We start from the raw sequence: 20,094 nt of genomic DNA on the forward strand, positions 1-20,094 counted from the left end.
TTTATGCCCTGGCCAATCAAGAATCTGTCTTAAATATATAACCATATAACAATTACAGCATGGAAACAGGCCATCTCAGCCCTTCTAGTCCATGCCAAACGTTTACTCTCACCTAGTCCCACCGACCTGCACTCAGCCCATAACCCTCCATTCCTTTCCTGTCCATATACCTATCCAATTTTTTTAAAATGACAATATCGAGCCTGCCTCTACCACTTCTACTGGAAGCTCGTTCCACACAGCTACCACTCTCTGAGTAAAGAAGTTCCCTCTCGTGTTACCCCTAAACTTTTGCCCCTTAACTCTCAACTCGTCCTCTTGTTTGAATCTCCCCTACTGTCAGTGGAAAAAGCCTATCCATGTCAACTCTATCTATCCCCCTCATAATTTTAAATACCTCTATCAAGTCCCCCCTCAACCTTCTACGCGCCAAAGAATAAAGACCTAACTTGTTCAACCTTTCTCTGTAACTTAGGTGCTGAAACCTAGGTAACATTCTAGTAAATCTCCTCTATACTCTCTCTATTTTGTTGACATCTTTCCTATGATTTGGTGCCCAGAACTGTACACAATACTCCAAATTTGGCCTCACCAATGCATTGTACAATTTTAACATTACATCCAATTCCTATACTCAATGCTCTGATTTATAAAGGCCAGCATATTGAAAGCTTTCTTCACCACCCTGTCCACATGAGATTCCACCTTCAGGGAACTATGCACCATTATTCCTAGATCACTCTGTTCTACTGCATTCCTCAGTGCCCTACCATTTACCATGTATGTCCTATTTTGAGTAGTCCTACCAAAATATAGTACCTCACACTTATCAGCATTATACTCCATCTGCCATTGTTCAGCCCACTCTTCTAACTGGCCTAAATCTCTCTGCAAGCTTTGAAAACCTACTTCATTATCCACAATGCCACCTATCTTAGTATCATCTGCATACTTACTAATCCAATTTACCAGCCCATCATCCAGATCATTAATGTATAGGAAAAACAACAGTGGACCCAGTACAGATCCCTGAGGTCCTCAGTGATGTGGATTCCTCGGAACTTAAAGCTGTTTGTCCTGTCAACCCCAGATCCATTGATGTCAATAGGGGTTAGCCTGTCTCCATTCCTCCTGTAATCCACAACCAGCTCTTTTGTTTTTGTGATATTGAGGGAGAGGTTGTTTTCTTGATACCACTCTCTAACTTCTTCCCTGCAGGCCACCTCGTTATTGTTTGAGATTAGGCCAATCAGTATAGTGTCATCTGCAGATTTAATTAGATTAGAGATGTGGGTGGGGACACAGTCATGGGTATACAGATAGTAAAAGAGGGGATTTAGTACGCAGCCCTGGGGGGCTCCTGTGTTGAGAGTCTGAAGGGTAGAGGTGAGGAAGCCCACTCTTACCATCTGCCGGCAATTTGACATGAAGTCCAAGATCCAGCTGCACAAGGCAGGGTCAAGGCCAAGCCTGGATGGAATTATGGTGTTGAATGTCGAACTGTAGAACAGTATTCTCACATAAGCATCCTCCTCCTCCAGTTATGTAAGGACAGTATGTAGAGCAATGGCTTTTACGCGGTCAGTTGAACGGTTGTGTCGGCAGACGAATGGAGGGGGTCCAGTGTGGGTGGTAGCAAGCTGCAGATGTTGTCCTTGACCAGACTCTCAAAGCATTTGCTTATTATTGAGATGAGTGCGACAGGATGCCAGTCGTTCAGGCACGTTACCTTGGTTGTTTTTGGTACAGAGACAATGGTGGATAAATTAAAGCAGAAGGGCACTCTACACTGGGAAAGGGAAGATTAAAGATGTCTGTAAACACACCTGCCAGTTGTGCCGCGCATATCCTGAGTGCTCGCCATCTGGTCCCACAGCCTTGCGACTGTCCACCAGCTGGAAACATCTGCATACCTCAGCCTCAGAGATGACCAGGTTATAGCAGTGGCTTTCCTCAGAGGCTCTCCTTGGCTTTTATGTTGGCTTTGACTTCTCTTGTTAGCCATGATTGTCATCTTTACTTTAGAATACTTCCTCTTTGGGATGTATGTACCCTGTGCCTTCCAAATTGCTTCCAGAAATTCCACCCATTGCTACCTGCCAGTGCTCTTTTCCAGTAAATTCAGGCCAAGTTGTCTCATGCCTCCTGTAATACTGATGGCTCTGACTAGTTTCTCCTTCTCAAATTTCAGGGTGAATTTGATCATATTATGATCACTTGCCCTTCAGGCTCCTTTACCTTAGCTCTCTGATCAATTCTTGAGTACTTAACCTCGGGCTACTCTAAAAAGCTACCTCATCCGCATTCTAGAATTTTCACCTCTTAGAATCCAGTAACAACCTGATTATTTTCCCCAATCTACTTGCATTTTGAAATCCCTCATGACTATTGTAACACCACCATTTTGACATGCATATTCTATCTCCTTTTGTAACTTGTAGATCATATCCTTGTCTATATATAACTCCCATCAGGGTCTTTATACCCATGCAGTTTCTTAGCTCTACCCACAGCCATTCAACACCTTCCAACTCTATATCACCTCTTTCTGGTGATTCAGTTTCATTTTTTACCAACAGAGGAGCCTCTGCCTTCCTGCCTGTCCTTTCAATGCAGTACGCATCCTTGGACATTAAGCTCCCAGTTGTAATCTTCTTTCAGCCATGATTCAGTGATGCCTACTACATTGTACATGCCAATCTGTAACTGTGCTGCAAGTTCATTGACCTCATTCTGTGTTTTGTGTGCATTCAAATACAGCACCTTTAGTCCTGTGTTCACTTTTTCAATTTTATCTACCTTTTACATTGCAGCTCATTCAGTTGACTGCAACTCTACCCTGTCATCAGCCTCTCCTTCCTAGGAGTCTCACCACACATGCCTCTGTTTATAAACCAACTACCTCATTTTCTACGTTATCATTCTGGTTTCCATCCCCCTGCCAAATTAGTTTAAACCCACTTGAACACTTCAGTCAACCTGCCTGCCAGCATATTGGACCCCTTCGGGTTCAGGTGTAACCCGTTCCTTTGTACAGGTCATTCCTTCCCCAGAAGAGATCCTAATAATCCATAAAATCTGAACCCTTGTCCCTTGCACCAGTTCCTCAGCCATGCATTCACTTGCCAAGTCATCCTATTCTTGCCCTTACTGGCATGTGAGACAGGCAGCATTCCAGAGATGACTACCCTGGAGGAACTTAGCAGGCCAGGCAGCATCTATGGAAAAATGTATAGTCAAAGTTTCGGGCTGAAACGCTTTGGCAGGACTACCCTGGAGCTCCTGTTTCTCAGCTTTATGCCTAGTTCCCTAAAGTCTCTCTGCAGGGTCTGCTTGTCTACCTATGTAATTGGTGCCAATATGTACCAAGATTTCTGACTGCTCACCCTCGCCCTTGAGAATATCATGGACGCGATCTGACGCATCCCTGATCTTGACACCAGGGAGGCAACATACCATCTGGATGTCTCTGTTGCGCCCACAGAACTTCATCTCTGCTCCTCTGACTAAGGAATCTTCTATCAAGACTGCAGTCCTCTTCATCTTTCTGCTGTTCTGTGAGCCACAGCACCAGGCTCAGTGCCAGAGACCCGGTCACTGTAGCTACCTCCTGATAGGTCGTCTGTCTTAATTGTGTACACTTAATATTGAGGCAAACGACCACAAGTATACTCTGCACTAGTTGTGCATTTCCTCTCTTTCTCCTGACAGTCACCCAGTTATCTGTCTCTTGTAAGCTAAGGATGACTACCTCCCTGTAACTCTTGTCTGTCATGGAAGCATAGAAAACCTACAGCACAATACAGGCCCTTTGGTCCACAATGCTGTGCTGAACCTATACTTTAGTAACTACCTCAGGTTATCCATAGCCCTCTATTTTTCTAAGCTCCAGAAGCTCCTACCCAGGAGTGTCTTAAAAGACCTATTGTATCTGCCTCCACCACCATTGCAGGCAGCCCATTCCACACACTCACCACTCTTTGCATAAAAAAACTTAACCCCAGACATTCCTTTTCTGTTTTTATAATTTGTAGTCCACATCTTGGCTACTGTTCTGAAGCCTGTATATACAAGTATCTCCCATCAGGGTCTTTGATTATTCCTTATCATATTATGCCTCTCCAAATGTTCATAAATCCTGCCTCTCCATCATCTTACCAACTACTGAAGTAAGACTTGCTGTCTGGTCTGTAATTTCCTGGGCTATCCTTTCTTGAATAAGGGAACAACATCTGCAATCATCTAGAACCTATCCTGTCCCCATTAATGATGAAAAGATCATTGCTAGAGGCTCAACAATCTCCTCCCTCACTTTCCACAGTAGCCTGAGGTGTATCTCGTCCGGTCCTGGTGACTTATCCAACTTGATACTTTCCAAAAGCTCCAGTACATCCTCTTTCTTAATGTCTATATGCTCAAGCTTTTCAATCCACTGTAAGTGATAGCTCCTCCTCATTCTCCCATATGTTGAAGTTCATCAAGCTGCAGTTCCTTAATATGTTCTCTCAGGTGCTGCAACTTGGTGTAATGTGTTCTCACATCCCACACACAGTACAAAACACTGCCCCTGGAACCATTCTGACTATACTGTGCACTAATATAGATGAGGAATGAGCAAATAACGAGAGAGAGTAACTTACTGCGCTTAAGCCCGATGAGCCAAAGCCACTGGCACACTCACAGGAATGGCCGCTGCACTTGCTCTTGAATTATTATTATTTGCCCTTTTAATGAATCCCGCTTGCTGATTGGTTGCTCCTCAATTCAGAAAAAAACTGCTTTCAAAATCTTATTTGCCATCCTGTTTAAAAAGTAGCTCTTTTCATGCATCCCTGGTGTGGATTGTCCAACTCTGAGAAAGCTAGATGGAAGTTGTGCTTTTTAAATCTGGAACGCAAATCTGACTAAAAGGTAATTCTTTTTGTGCTCTGCCGTTTGCGGATTGGTCAATCCTCAAATCAGAAAAACAGCTGCGAAACCCTGCCTTCAAGATCTTGATCGCTACCCTGGTTGTTCAGTTTTGTAGATGACAGCCAGTTTGAGGGAGTAACAGACAGTGAGAAAGGCTTATCAGAGCTTGCAGCAGGATTTGGACCAGTGGGAAAAATTGGGCTGAAAAATGTCAGCTAGAATTTAATGCAGAAAAATGTGAGGTATTGCACTTTAGGAGGACAAACCAGGGTAGGACTTGCAGAGTGAATGGTAGGGTACTGATAAGTGTTGTCGGAAAAAGGGATCTGGGAATACAAAGCCATTCCGTGAAGTAGCGTTGCAAGTGGTTGGGGTTGTTGTGATAGCTTTTAGCACATTGGGCTTCTTAAATCAAGAGTGTTGAGTACAGGAATTGAGATGTTATGTTGACATTGCATAAGAGGCTGGTAAGGCCAAATTTGGAGTATTGTTTGCAGTTCTAGTCAACTGCTTACAGGAATGGTATCAATACGATTGAAGGAGTACAGAGAAAATTAACAAGGATGTTGATTTGACTTGAGGATCTGAGTTATCGGGAAAGGTTGAATCGGTTAGGGCGTTATTCCCTGCAGCACAGGCGAATTAGGGAGAAATTTACAAAATTGAGGGGTATAGATATGATAAGTACATGCATGCATTTTCCCCCCTAGGTTTGGGTGAGAGAAGAACTAGAGGTCTTAAGGGTGAAAGGTGAAATATTTAAGGGGAACCTGAGGGGGAATTTCTTCACTTGGTGGTATGAGCATGGAATGAGCTGCTAGCAGGAGTGTTGCAACAGTTAAGAATTTGGATAGGTAAATGAAGAAGGGCTATAGTGCAGGTAAATGGGACTAGGCAAGCATGGACTAAATGGGCTGAAAGGTTTGTTTTTGTGTAGTGGTGCTCCATAACTATTTGTCTGAAGAACATTACTAAATGTTACAGAAGCCCTGCAGCAATTGGTAGTTTGGAATTTGCTTTGTGCCACTTGCTAAAATCCCAGTAAGACATTGTTTCTATCTTCTCGTTTTAATGCTGTGTGGTGGGAAGTATACAGGACCACATAGTTTAACACATGTCAGCTCATTCCTAAGAACAGACAGCAAATTTAATGTGTAGATATGCCATACTACACTTACTTTGCCAAAGAACCTGCTGGACATGGTCGTTATGTGCACACAGGGACAGCAGAAACAAAGTCTTCATTCTTGTGTGTAAACAATTAATGTCTTTTTTAGGTTGAAATGAAGCATTTTTCAGAGGTCTTTGTCTTCATTGCACATATATACTTAACAGTAAACATTATTACATACCATTCATATAATAGAGAAATACAGCACAGGGCCGGGCCCTTTGGCCCATCAAATCCAGGCTGAAGCCACTTCCATCGACTTGCACTGGGACCATTGCCCTGCGTTCCCCTACTATCCATGTACCTATCTAAACATCTCTTAAGGTTGAAACCGAGCTTGCATGCACCACTTGTGCTGGCAGCTCATTGCATACTCTCACAGCCCTCTGAGGAGAAACGAAGTTTCCCCTCATGTTCCCCTTAAACTTTTCACCCTTAACCCATGACCACTGGTTGTAGTCTCACCCAACCTCAATGGAAATATCTGCTTGCATTTGCCCTATCTATACCACTCATTTTGTACACCTTTGGCAAATCTCTCATTCTTCTATGTTCTAAAGAGTACAGTCCTAACCTATTCAACCTTACCTTATAACTCAGGTCCTCCAGACCCAGCAACGTCCTTGTAGATTTTCTGTGTACTCTTTCAACCTTGTTTGCATCTTTCCTGTAGGTGGGTGACCAAAGCTGCATACAGAACTTCAAATTACACCTCACCAATGTCTTATACAATTTCAACATAACATCCCATCTCCTGTACTCACTACATTGATTTATGAAGGCCAGTGTGCCAAAAGTTTTCTTTACAATCCTTTCTACCTGAGATGCCACTTTCAATGAACTATGGACCTGTATTCCCAAATCGCTTTATTCTACCACACTCCTTAGTGCCGTACTGTTAACTGTGTAAGACATGCACAGATTGGTCCTACTGAAGTGCAAAACCTCACACTTGTCTGCATTAAATTCCATCTGCCATTTTTCAGTCCAGTTTTCCAGTTGATGCAGATCCCTCTGCAAGCCACAAAAGCCTTCCTCACTGTCAACTATGCCTCAATCTTGGTGTCATCTGCAAATTTGCTAATCCAGTTATTATCCACATTATTATCCAGATAATTGATTATAGATGACAAACAGCATGAGACCCAACACTGATCCCTGTGGCACACCACTAGTCACAGGCCTCCAGTCAGAGACACAACCCTCTATTACCACTCTGTGGCGTCTCCCAAGAAGCCAATGTCAAATCCAATGTACTATCTTGTCCTGAGTACCAAGTGACTGAACCTTCTTGACCAGCCTCCCATGCAGGGCCTTGTCAAATGCCCTACTAAAGTCCAAGTAGACAACATCCACTGCCTTGCCTTCATCCACTTTCCTGGTAACTTCCTCGAAAAGCTCTTAAGATTGGTTAGACATGACCTACCATGCACAAAGCCATGCTGACTGTCCTTAATCAGTCCATGTCTATCCAAATACTTATATATCTGGTCTCTTAGAATACATTTCAGTAACTTTTCCACAACTGATGTCAGACTCAGTGGCCTATAATTTCCTGGTTTATGTTTAGAGCCTTTTTAAACAGTGGAACAACATTGACTTTCCTCTAACCCTCTGGTACCCCACTGTCGCTTAGAATTTCAATATCTCTGCTAGAGACCTGACAGTTTCTGCAATTGCCTCCCATAGGTCCAAGGGATCACTTTGTCAGGCCCTGGGGATATATCCATCCTGATTTGTCTCAGGGTAGCAAACACCTCCCCCTCTAATCTATAGAGGGTCTATAGTTGATGCAGCTTTGCTTCACTTTTGTAGACTCTGTGCCCATCTCCTGAGTAAATGCAGAGGAAAAAAAATTCATTTGAGATTTGCTTTGGCTCCACACATGGGTTACCATTCTGGTCTTTCAAAGGACAAATTTTGTCCCTTGCGATCCTTTTCCTCAAAACATACCTGTAGAACTCCTTAGTATTTTCCTTCACCTTGATTGCTAGAGCAACTTCATGCCTTCCTGATTTCTTTCTTAAGTGTTCTCTTGCATTTCTAATACTCCATAAGCTCCTCATATATTCCTACTTGCTTATACCCTGCTATGGGCCTCCTTTTCTCTTAACTAGTACCTCAATATCTGTTGAAAACATAGGCTCATACAAGCACATACAAGCTTTGTACTCAAAATTTCATTTCTTGATAGCCTCCCACTTTCCAAGTACACTGTTGCCAGAAAACAGACTGTCCCAATTCACAAGTGCCAAATAATTTCTGATACAGGTCGACCTTCTATAATCTGGCACCATCGGGACCTGAGGAGTGCCAGATTAGTGAAAATGCAAAATTACAGAAGGATCACATTAAGCAATAGCTAACCACCTCATCGTACCTTTAAAAATCATGTAAATCAATAAAAGTTAGATAATGAAACAAATATTAAATGAGTAGCAAGTGAAATTTTAATGAATATACTGTACAGGCACAGATAAAATAAAGGGTGTAGGTAAATGTACAGGAATTAACCTATACAGAACAGTCGAGCACTTTCGCTTCTAAAGTGAGACGTTTAATATACCTTCAGGCAAAGTTACATGTCTGCAAGTGTGGGGTTGTCAGGATCATCATCTTCCATCTTGAAAAATTTGCTGAAACTGGCACAACAGTTTCTTCAGGAACTGTTGATGATGGTGGTGGCAGCACATCTGGGTGAGCAGAAGCAGAAGTCGGAGAAAGGAGATCTTCTATACGCCACATTTCATGCAACCACCAGGTGGCCGGGGATTCGGCGCTGGGCTCTTCCCTCTTCACTCTCAGTTACTGAGGGAATCTTCGTTAGTTTCTTTTCCTCCGTTCAGTAATATGCTTAAATTCAGCGGGTCGCCATGTCTGACCTGAGGTCGTAAGCAGATGAGAACGGAGTGCTGGCCGGGCGACACCGGAGGGCAGTGCGCGACTGCCAGTGGGGGGTGGAGAAAGCGGACCGACCCAGTGCGCGTCAGCTCGCCTGCCGCTAGCGTATGAGACAGGTGGGTGCCGGGCAGCCGCACCTCATGCAAATGATATTAATAAATGCAGGAATCGCCTGTCTGCGCTTACAAGAGCGCGCCAACACGTGAACAGATCTAGCGCAACCAAAACAATGTGCAGCTGATTGGTACGGTGGCCCGGGAAATTTGAAATTACAGATGCGTGGAAAATTTGGAATCAGTGCCAGATTATTGAAGGGACCAGATTCCAGGTAGTCAGATTAGTGAAGGTCGACCTGTACCATCAAAATTGGCCTTTCCAATTCTGAATCTTAACCTGTGGACTAGTCCTACCTTTTTGCATATTTATTTTGAAGATAATGAGATTGTGGTCACTGGATGCAAAGTGTTCCTCTACATAAATTTGTCACCTGCTTTGTCTCATTCCCCAATGACAGATCCAGTATCACATGCTCTTTTGTTGGGACTTCTACAAACTGATGAAGGAAGTTTTCCTGAACACATGAACCATCTAGTCATTGTACAGTATGGGATTCCCAGACACTATGTCGAAAGTTAAAATCACCTCTTATTACAACCTTGTGTTTCTTGCAATAGTCTGCAATCTCTTTACAAATTTGTTACTCTAAGTCCCTAGGACTGTTGGGTGGTCTGTAATATTGCTCCATTAATGTGGTCATTCCTTTCTTATTTCTCAGTGCTGCCCATGATGCCCATGACACCTCTAGTTGAGTTCTCTAGTCTGTTCTGACTGAGCACGGGCAAGACATTCTCTCTGACTGGTAATGCCACCCTTCCTCCTTTAATCCCTCCCGCTCTGTCACATCGAAAACAGTGGAATATTGAGCTTCGAGTCCTGCCCCTCCTGCAACCAAGTCTCAACAGTGGCTACATCGTAGTTCCAGGTGCCGATCCATGCTCTGAGCTCATCCACCTTTCCCTACAATCCTTGCATTGAAAATATAGCGTGCAAGGTAACAAAAGCAGCTCAAGCATCGGGATATCTAAATCAGTTGTTGAACAGCAAGCAATGGCAGGCTTTCAGTCTCCACCTTCAATGCTGTGTTTTTCTTAAAAGGTTACATTGCTCTGTATTTGTATTTTACTTTTTTAAGGTTTTATGTAAGGTATAAAAGCATTTAGCGTTGTAGACTAGTTCCAGTGTTAGATTTTCATGATCAGCAGACGCTTTAAAATTTTAACGCTGTGCCTTTTCTTAAAAATTTCTGCAACTGGCCTGGTGAATATTCACAGTTAACCACAATTTTCAGTTCGTCATGATAGATCTTAGCATGTTTCAGATCAGCATACTGTTAAGCAGCATGTTTATTGCAACTCTGAATCCATTCTTTCAATATATGAGATCTTCACTTTGCAGTATTTTTCTATTTTCTCATCATTACATATGTAAGGTCACTTCTCAGAGCCATTTGTGATGTGCAGAGACCTGTGCATCACCTGGGAACCTTCCCAGTGCCTTGTAGAATTTTTCAATTTGTGACATGTCAAAAGAATTTGGATTTTGGAGTTTCAATCGGGGTACTCAACCTATACTTCAGAACAGTTCTTAGGAGATGAAGGTAGGAGAGTTTCTGTAGTCTGGAATTTTATTTGTAGTCTGGCACTGATCTGCTTTCAAGGGTGCCAAACTAGAGAGTTTCAACCTTTAGTATTCAGAAGGTTGGGTATTGATTATGAACATTTCCAAATAAATCACTGCAGCCAACAAATTCAGTTAAATGTAAGATTAAAAAGTTGGAATGAAACTGAAAAATTTATTTAAGAAGAGTAAAATATTGTGAATGCTGGAAATAAAACTGAAAAGGCTTATATTCCCCAATTCAGAAAGCTCATTCAATTTCCTCCTCCATGAATATCTGATATGATTCACTAATGCCGTTTAAGGAAGTTAACCTATCAGTCCTGCCTTAGATGTGACTGCAGTTGAAAGCAAAATAGTTGATCTTTAACTCCTATAGGAAATGGTCTAGCAGAATTTTCAGTTGATGGGCAATTTGGGATCAGTAACTGCTGGCCAAGCCAGAGGCTCATTTATTCCTCTAGTGAACAAACAAAATCATTTTCCCACTCTGCATATGTATTTCTTTTTGAACTCGTTCATGGTATGTGTGTATCACAGGCAATATCAGCTTTTATTACACACTCCCAGTTGCTCTTGATAAGTAGGCGGTGAGTCTGCTGTTTGAACCAGTCTTCAGTGCAAAGATACAGCTACAGGATGTTAGGTAAACAATCATAGTGATGTTGCTATGAATTTTGGATGGTACAAATGCCACAGTGTACCAACAGGTGTATAAATGATTAAGGTAAGGTGAAAAGTACAACCAAGTGAGCTAGCTGCTTTTTCTTGGATGCTTTTGAGCTTGTATTTTTCAGGTTGCACTAACTTAGGCAAGTCAAAAGTATTTAATCACAGCCCCAATCTGTGCTTTGCAAGGTCTTTTGATTTTAAGGAATTAGTCACTTGTTGCAGCCCACGTAGGCTCTGAACCGCATTTTAGCTCCATGATTTGTGGCTAGTGTCACTGAGTTTCAGGTCAATGGTGGTGCTTGGAGTATTGCTGTTCAGTGTTAGTTTGAAGGTGTTGGGGTTAAATTGGATTATATTTGAGATGTCCATAGTCTAGAATCAGCATGTAATACTGAACAACATTTGGACCTGGGCTGATCATTTGAAGACACATTTGCATCACCAGTACAGAACCATTCTTATCAGTTGACCACAGTGATGTGTGAACATTTCTTGTTTTGCCCTTAAGTGACTTTCTTCCCCATTTCTGGGACTGAGATGGTTGGCCTATGACAATAGTCTTTCTACCAGGTTAGCCAACAACTAAAGGACAATTTTCTCCTTCAGCTGCTAATTGGAGTAGGACATGATTGCCATGATGGTGGTAAATTCTGTAATGGCTTCTAATTTATAGAAAGCTGTGGGAATATTTGTTGTTTATGCATTAAACACTTGGAAAGCCACTACTGAATACAGTGTTTCCTCAGTAAGTGAAGTTGGTTTTGTTAAGGTTATAATGCAGATGTCAGGCTCACAGGTACTGCAGAGTGTTATGAAATTGAATCTTTCTCACTGATTTCATTTTTCCAAGGACTCATTGATGCAATAAGACTATCTGCATTCTTGATCTCAAATCACCTCATTCCTGATGAATCCCTTCTGCACATTTCAGTTGCATTCTTTAGATGGTGTGACACACAACTGCATACAGCATCCTTGCTGTGACTTAAGTTGTCCCGTAGCCATCCTCTGCTTGCCTTCATTAGATGCAGGATACAAATATCCTATTGCCTCAGCTTGTTGATCTGAAACTTTTCGCCTTCTGCAATTGCTAACTGACTTGGGTATTTTCATCATTTTATATTGTGATAAAGCACAAGTTCTGTTAAGAGATTTTAAAGGTCATTTAAATTGGTTTATATTTACTGCCATAAATAATTGGAAAATGCTTGTCTTTGTCTTATGGAAAGTCGGTGTTAAAATTTAAAAGCTGTGCGGAACAAAATCATCTGAAATAATACCCTAGATGTGAAAGATGCAAACTGTTGTAAGTAACAATTATTGGAAATTCCACATCTCAGCCAAGTTTCTTGGGAGCTGATTATTTGGAAGTAGTTTGAAGATGTGGCAGTTGAACTCAAATTTAAAAAAATAATTACCAAGAGACCATACTTTAAAATCTAGTTTGTTTTCAAGGGTTTATTAGTCCTTGTCATGGACTGTAGGAAATGTACATTAAAAGTGAAAATGACTAGTGTTACTCTTGTGTTGCAGTCAAATTTAATACGTGGCCCTGTAAACCAAAGGATTCACAACTCCAGTAACTTCATTTTAAATATACTTAGTTTGTAATGTGCTGCATTTGGAGGCAAAGGGGTAAACATGGTTGCAGTAGAACTGGATATGAAGTTTTAAAACTTAAATCATTTGGGAAAAATTAGTTTATTCATGTATATTTTTTCCTCTTTGTTTAGGGAAGTCCTCGTTGACTATTCAGTTTGTTGAAGGGCAGTTTGTGGACTCGTATGACCCCACAATAGAAAATAGTAAGTATCATTTTTAATTTATCTAAAGCTATGTTTGACACAATTCTAGGAGTAAATCCTAATGATTAGTAACACGCAAAATACTGGAGGAAGTTAGCAGGTTAGGCAGCATCTATGTAGGCGAATAAACAGCTAATACTTCAGGCTGTTCTTGAACCGAAACTCCTTATTCTTGGCCTGAAACTTGTTCCTCTCCATAGAGAGAAATGTCCTTAATAGTTAGAATGCATTTTCCCAGTCTTCCTCTTGTGCTCCTTGTGTCTGCTGAAAGAAAGCTAGGTTTTGTTTGAATAAGTGAGTGTAAATGGATCGGAACAGAAATGGCTCAACTCGTAACCACTGCTTCCAAAAAAGGTATGCTGTGCATCTTGAAAATACACATAACAATTGCATTGCACTTCCAATGATTAACTTTGACCAATTTATACACAGGCAGTTAGCTTGTAGGCGATAGTATTTTGTGTGCAAATTTCTTGTGTTGCCATTATTAGGTTTTAATTTAAGTATTGGAAGAACATTTCTTTTACTGATGGAATAAAAGGCAGAAGAAGCTTACTCATGGATATTACACTTCCAGAACTTGAATAGAAGGAATAGCAATACAGAAGTGGCGTTGAAGTTAATTTTTCTGCAAGATACATAGAACACAGAATAACATAGAACAGTACAGCACATTACAGGCCCTTCAGCCCACAATGTTGTGCCGACCCTCAAACCCTGCCTCCCATATACCCCTCCCACCCTAAATTCCTCCATATACCTGTCTACTAGTCTCTTAAACTTCACTAGTGTATCTGCCTCCACCACTGACTCAGGCAGTGCATTCCACGCACCAACCAATCTCTGAGTGAAAAACCTTCCTCTAATATCCCCCTTGAACTTCCCTCCCCTTACCTTAAAGCCATGTCCTCTTGTACTGAGCAGTGGTGCCCTGGGGAAGAGGTGCTGGCTGTCCACTCTGTCTATTCCACTTAATATCTTGTACACCTCTATCATGTCTCCTCTCATCCTCCTCCTCTCCAAAGAGTAAAGCCCTAGCTCCCTTAATCTCTGATCATAATCCATACTCTCTAAACCAGGCAGCATCCTGGTAAAACTCCTCTACCCTTTCGAATGCTTCCACATCCTTCCTATAGTGAGGCGACCAGAACTGGACACAGTACTCCCAAGTGTGGTCCAACTAGAGTTTTATAGAGCTGCATCATTACATCGTGTCTCTTAAACTCTGTCCCTCGACTTATGAAAACTAACACCCCATAAGCTTTCTTAACTACCCTATCTACCTGTGAGGCAACTTTCAGGGATCTGTGGACATGTACCCCCAGATCCCTCTGCTCCTCCACACTACCAAGTATCCTGCCACTTACTTTGTACTCTGCCTTGGAGTTTCTCCTTCCAAAGTGTACCACCTCACACTTCTCCGCGTTGAACTCCATCTGCCACTTCTCAGCACACTTCTGCATCCTATCAATGTCTCTCTGCAATATTCAACAATCCTCTACACTATCTACAACACCACCAACCTTTGTGTCATCTGCAAACTTGCCAACCCACCCTTCTATCCCCACATCCAGGTCGTTAATAAAAATCTCGAAAAGTAGAGGTCCCAGAACAGATCCTTGTGGGACACTACTAGTCACAACCCTCCAATCTGAATGTACTCCCTCCACCATGACCTTCTGCAGGCAAGCAAATTCTGAATCCACCTGGCCAAACTTCCCTGGATCCCATGCCTTCTGACTTTCTGAATAAGCCTACCGTGTGGAACCTTGTCAAATGCCTTGCTAAAATCCATGTAGATCATATCCACTGCACTACCCTCATCTATATGCCTGGTCACCTCCTCAAAGAACTCTATCAGGCTTGTTAGGCACGATCTGCCCTTCACAAAGCCATGCTGACTGTCCCTGATCAGACCATGATTCTCTAAATGCCCATAGATCCTGTCTGTAAGAATCTTTTCCAACAGTTTTCCCACCACAGACATGAGGCTCACTGGTCTATAATTACCTGGACTATCCCTACTACCTTTTTTGAACAAGGGGACAACATTGGCCTCCCTCCAATCCTCCGGTACCATTCCCGTGGACAACGAGGACATAAAGATCCTAGCCAAAGGCTCAATAATCTCTTCCCTCACCTCGTGGAGCAGCCTGGGGAATATTCCGTCAGGCCCCGGGGTCTTATCTGTCCTAATGTATTTTAACAACTCCAACACCACCTCTCCCATAATATCAACATGCTCCAGAACATCAACCTCATTCATATTGTCCTCACGGTCGTCAAGTTCCCGGACTACAATCAGTGATCCCGGACCTGGACCACAATGGGACAGCCTGTTACTAGTTGTACTACAAGACATGGATTATATTAAATTTGGGTCTCTGACTTGTGCAGTTTATCTTGACCAGAAATATCAATGCTATTAATCCCCACAGATGTGGTGCTTGACGTGCTGAATACATCATGACGCACATTTCCTTTAAAATGGTAAAATATAATGGGAACAAATTAGAATATTCCTTGATGCTTTGACAGCAGCATATGTTCTTAACAATTCTTCATTCAAAGTCTATTGGGAAGAGCATTTAGCTATTCACTCCTTGTATTTGTGTGTGGGAGTTTGAAATACTTCTCACTTTCCTGTTTAAGTTTAAGGTTGTGTCTCATTTCTGTGTTTCCTTATCAGTGTGGTGTACAATTAAAACTGATAATCTACAATCTTTTGGCACTTGGAGTCCCACTAGCAAGTTACGTGGATGATTGGATATTAACTCCTATAAATAACTAAACATTTTTTTCCCAGTGAATATAAAGGGTATGGGAAATGTACAAGCATTGTGGACCTCAATCTCACCCACAAACCTACTTGTATTTATGACCTCTGTTCTGTGCATTAGTTGCTCTCTAGACCTTTGGGTGTGGCTGTGCTCCTGCTTGTGCTTTGACCTGTCATTGCTTACTCCACAGTTATGAGTGAGACGGGTACTTGAGAACTTCAAAGCAATTATACGCTAGAATAATGAGTATTACTACATTGATAGATATAAAGCTACATATTTTCACTTGCATTTCCTCAATCTCCTGGATATCTGTTTGTATGTTCTCCCCATAACCCCATGGGTTTCATCTGGGTGCGCTGGTTTCATTGAAACGTAGAAAACCTACAGCACAATACAGCCCCTTCGGCCCACAAAGCTGTGCCAAACATGTCCTTGCCTTAGAAATTACCTAGGGTTATCCATAGCTCTCTCTTTTTTTTTAGAGCTCCATGTTTCCTCCCACATTGTAAAGATTTACTGGTTATTAGGTTAATTGGTCATTGTAACTTGTCCTGTGATTAGATTAAGGATAAATTGGGGGATTGCTGAGCAGCATAGCTCGATGGGCTGGGGGTGAGGCCTATTCCACACTGTATCTCGATAAATATAGACGTGGCAAAGGTTTAGTTCCTCTATGCCACAGCCATGTTAACATGGTCTCATGTCACTTCCACTCCCCTTCCCTGTTCTTCTGCTTCAAATATTTCTAATGATCTAAATAATGGGGCACAGAGGGACAACTTTCATCCTGACTGTAGGTGTTGCATGTTCTCCACGCAAATATGTGTGTTCCTCTGGGCAAATTTATTAACAAAGTATGTACAGTATATGTCACCATATACTGCCTTGGGATTCATTTTCTTGAAGGTATTTGCAGAAAAATTAAGAAATTGTGTCTTCTCACCTCCCAAAGGCATGCACATTGGTAGCTTAATTGGCCACTAAGTTCTGTCTAGCTTGTAGGCGAGTAATTGAATCTGTGCATGGGAAGAATAACAAAGATTAATATAGGACTGTACTTTGTATTTTATGACTGATAATAGATGTAAACTTGAATTGCCAAAGCTTTTCCTCATGGAGTTATGTTCCTCATTTTTGAAATGGCCAGTCCCTCTTGTCATCTTTGACCAAAGGGTTGCTTAATAACAAAAACTTAGACCGTAAGACATGGGAACATGTTCTAAGTGGTTGTTGATCTATTCTGAGGTTGTACCTTCTGGTCACAGATTACCCCACTATCGGAGCCATCCTCTCCACTTCCACGCGATCTAAACCTTTCAGTATGCTCCGCATATGTTTCCTTTTCATTCTTGGGATCATTCTCATGAACCTCCTCTGCACTCTCTCTAATGCCAGCACATCTCTTCCAAGACAAGGGACCCAAAACTCCTCCCAGTACTCCCATGTGTGGTTTGACCAATGCCTTCTAAAGCATCGGCATTACATCCTCACTTTTGTCTTCTAGTCCTCTTGAAATGAATGCTAAAATTGCATTTGCCTTCCTTACCACAGACTCAACCTGCAAGTGGCATGAGGACTTCCAAGACCCTTTGCACTTCTGTTTAAAATTTCTCCCTAAACAGTCCACATCTTTGTTCCTTTTACCAAAGTGCATAACCACTGTATTACACTACACTGTATTCCATCTGCAACTTCTTTGCCCATTTTTTTCAAATCTGTCCAAGTCTTTCTGCAAACACCCTGCTGCCTCAGCACTACCTGAACCTCCACCTATAATTGTATCATCCACAAACTTGGCCACAAAACCATCAATTCCTTTATCCAAATCATTGATACAGTGGCTTGCAAAAGTTAGGGCACCCCTGATCAAAATTTCTGTTACTATGAATAGTTAAGTGAGTAGAAGATGAACTGATTTCCAAAAGTCGTAAAGTTAAAGATGAAACATTCTTTTTAACATTTTAAGCAAGATTAGTGTATTATTTTTGTTTTGTACAATTTTAGAGTGAAAAAAAAAAGGAAAGGAGCACCATACAAAATCTTGGGCACCCCAAGAGATCTGAGCTCTCAGATAACTTTTACCAAGGTCTCAGACCTTAATTAGCTTGTTAGGGCTATGGCTTGTTCACAGTCATCGTTAGGAAAGGCCAGGTGACGCAAATTTCAAACCTTTATAAATACCCTGACTCCTCAAACCCTTGTCCCAACAATCAGCAGCCATGGGCTCCTCTAAACAGCTGCCTAGCACTCTGAAAATTAAAATAAATGATGCCCACAAAGCAGCAGAAGGCTATAAGAAGATAAGCTTTTTCAGGTAGCCGTTTCCTGAATTCATAATGTAATTAAGAAATGGCAGTTAACAGGAACAGTGGAGGTCAAGTTGAGATCTGGAAGACCAAGAAAACTTTCCAAGAGAACTGCTTGTAGAAAGGCAAATCAAAACCCCTATTTGACTGCAAAAGGCCTTCAGGAAGATTTAACAGACTCTGGAGTGGTGGTGCACTGTTCTACTGTGCAGCGACACCTGCACAAATATGACCTTCATGGAAGAGTCATCAGCAGAAAACCTTTCCTGTGTCCTCACCACAAAATTCCGCATCAGAAATTTGCAAAGAAACATCTATATAAGCCCGATGCATTTTAGAAACAAGTCCTGTTGACTGAAGTTAAAATAGAACTTTTTGGCTGCAATGAGCAAAGGTATGTTTGGAGAAAAAAGGGTGCAGAATTTCATGAAAAGAACACCTCCCCAACTGTTAAGCACGGGGGTGGATTGATCATGCTTTGGGCTTGTTTTGCAGCCAGTGGCATGGGGAACATTTCACTGGTAGAGGGAAAAATGAATTAAATACCAGCAAATTCTGGAAGCAAACATCACACCGTCTTTTAAAAAAAAAGCTGAAGATGCAAAGAGGATGGCTTCTACAACAGGATAACGATCCTAAGCACACCTCAAAATCCACAACGGACTACCTCAAGAGGCGCAAGCTGAAGGTTTTGCCATGGCCCTCACGGTCCCCTGACCTAAACATCATCGAAAATCTGGATAGACCTCAAAAGAGCAGAGCCCAAGAATCTCACAGAACTAGAAGCCTTTTGCAAGGAAAGATGGGCGAAAATCCCCCAAACAAGAATTGAAAGACTCTTAGCTGGCTACAGAAAGCGTTTACAAGCTGTGATACTTGCCAAAGAGGGTGTTACTAAGTGCTGACCATGCATGGGGTGCCCAAACTTTTGCTTCAAGTCCTTTTCCTTTTTTATTATTTTGAAACTGTAAAAGATGGAAATAAAAATGTAACCTTGCTTAAAATATTAAAGAGATGTGTCATCTTTAACTTCATGCCTTTTGGAAATCAGGTCATCTTTTACTTACTTAGCTATTTATAGTAACAGAAATTTTGACCAGGGGTGCCCCAACTTTTGCATGCCACTGTATGTAATGTGAAGGGAAGTGATCCGACTGCTAACCCCTTCGGTACACCACTTGTCACCGTCAGCCAACTAGAAAAGCCCCCCTTTATTCCCACACTTTTCCTCTTGCCAGTCAGCCAGTGCTGTAATCATACTAGTATCTTTCCTGTAATACTATGGGCTCTTATCTTGATCTTGTTACGCAGTCTCATGTGTGGCACTTTATCAAAAGCCTTCTGAAAATCCAAATAAACAACATCCACTGACTCCTTTGTCCATTTTGTCTGTTATTTAGACATAGAAACATAAAAAACCTATAGCACCATTCAGGCCCTTAGGCCCACAACGCTATGCCAGACATGTACTTTAGAAATTGCCTAGAGTTACCCATAGCCCTCTATTTTTCTAAGCTCCATGTACCTATCCAGGAGTCTTTTAAAAGACCCAGTTGTATCTGCCTCCACCACAGTCACTGGCAGCCTATTCCATGCACTCACTACTCTCTGTGTTTTTTAAAAAAAACTTACCCCTGACATCTAATAGTAATAAGTAATGAGAGCATGAAATAACAAGATAAAGAGACTATTGGTTGTGGGAAAACCAGAAATACATTTCAGCCCTGGGAAAAAGCCTTTGACTATCCACATGATCAGTGCCTCTTATTATCTTATACACCTCTATCAGGACACCTCTCATCCTCCGTCGCTCCAAGGAGAAAGGGCCAGGTTCAACCTATTCATGTAAGGAGGCATGCTCCCCAATC

The 20,094-nt window shown here is 41.8% G+C and overlaps 1 protein-coding gene across 1 annotated transcript in view; it reads left to right on the plus strand.

The window, feature by feature from the left end:
- Positions 1-20,094, plus strand: part of rheb (Ras homolog, mTORC1 binding) — a 94,512-nt gene that overhangs the window by 16,323 nt on the left and 58,095 nt on the right. The window contains exon 2 of the mRNA XM_073054954.1: positions 13,066-13,137. Coding sequence (XP_072911055.1) covers positions 13,066-13,137 — 72 coding nt within the window. The remainder of the gene's footprint in view (positions 1-13,065; positions 13,138-20,094) is intronic.

Source organism: Hemitrygon akajei, chromosome 8 (assembly GCF_048418815.1).
Source record: "Hemitrygon akajei chromosome 8, sHemAka1.3, whole genome shotgun sequence".
Taxonomy (NCBI): domain Eukaryota; kingdom Metazoa; phylum Chordata; class Chondrichthyes; order Myliobatiformes; family Dasyatidae; genus Hemitrygon; species Hemitrygon akajei.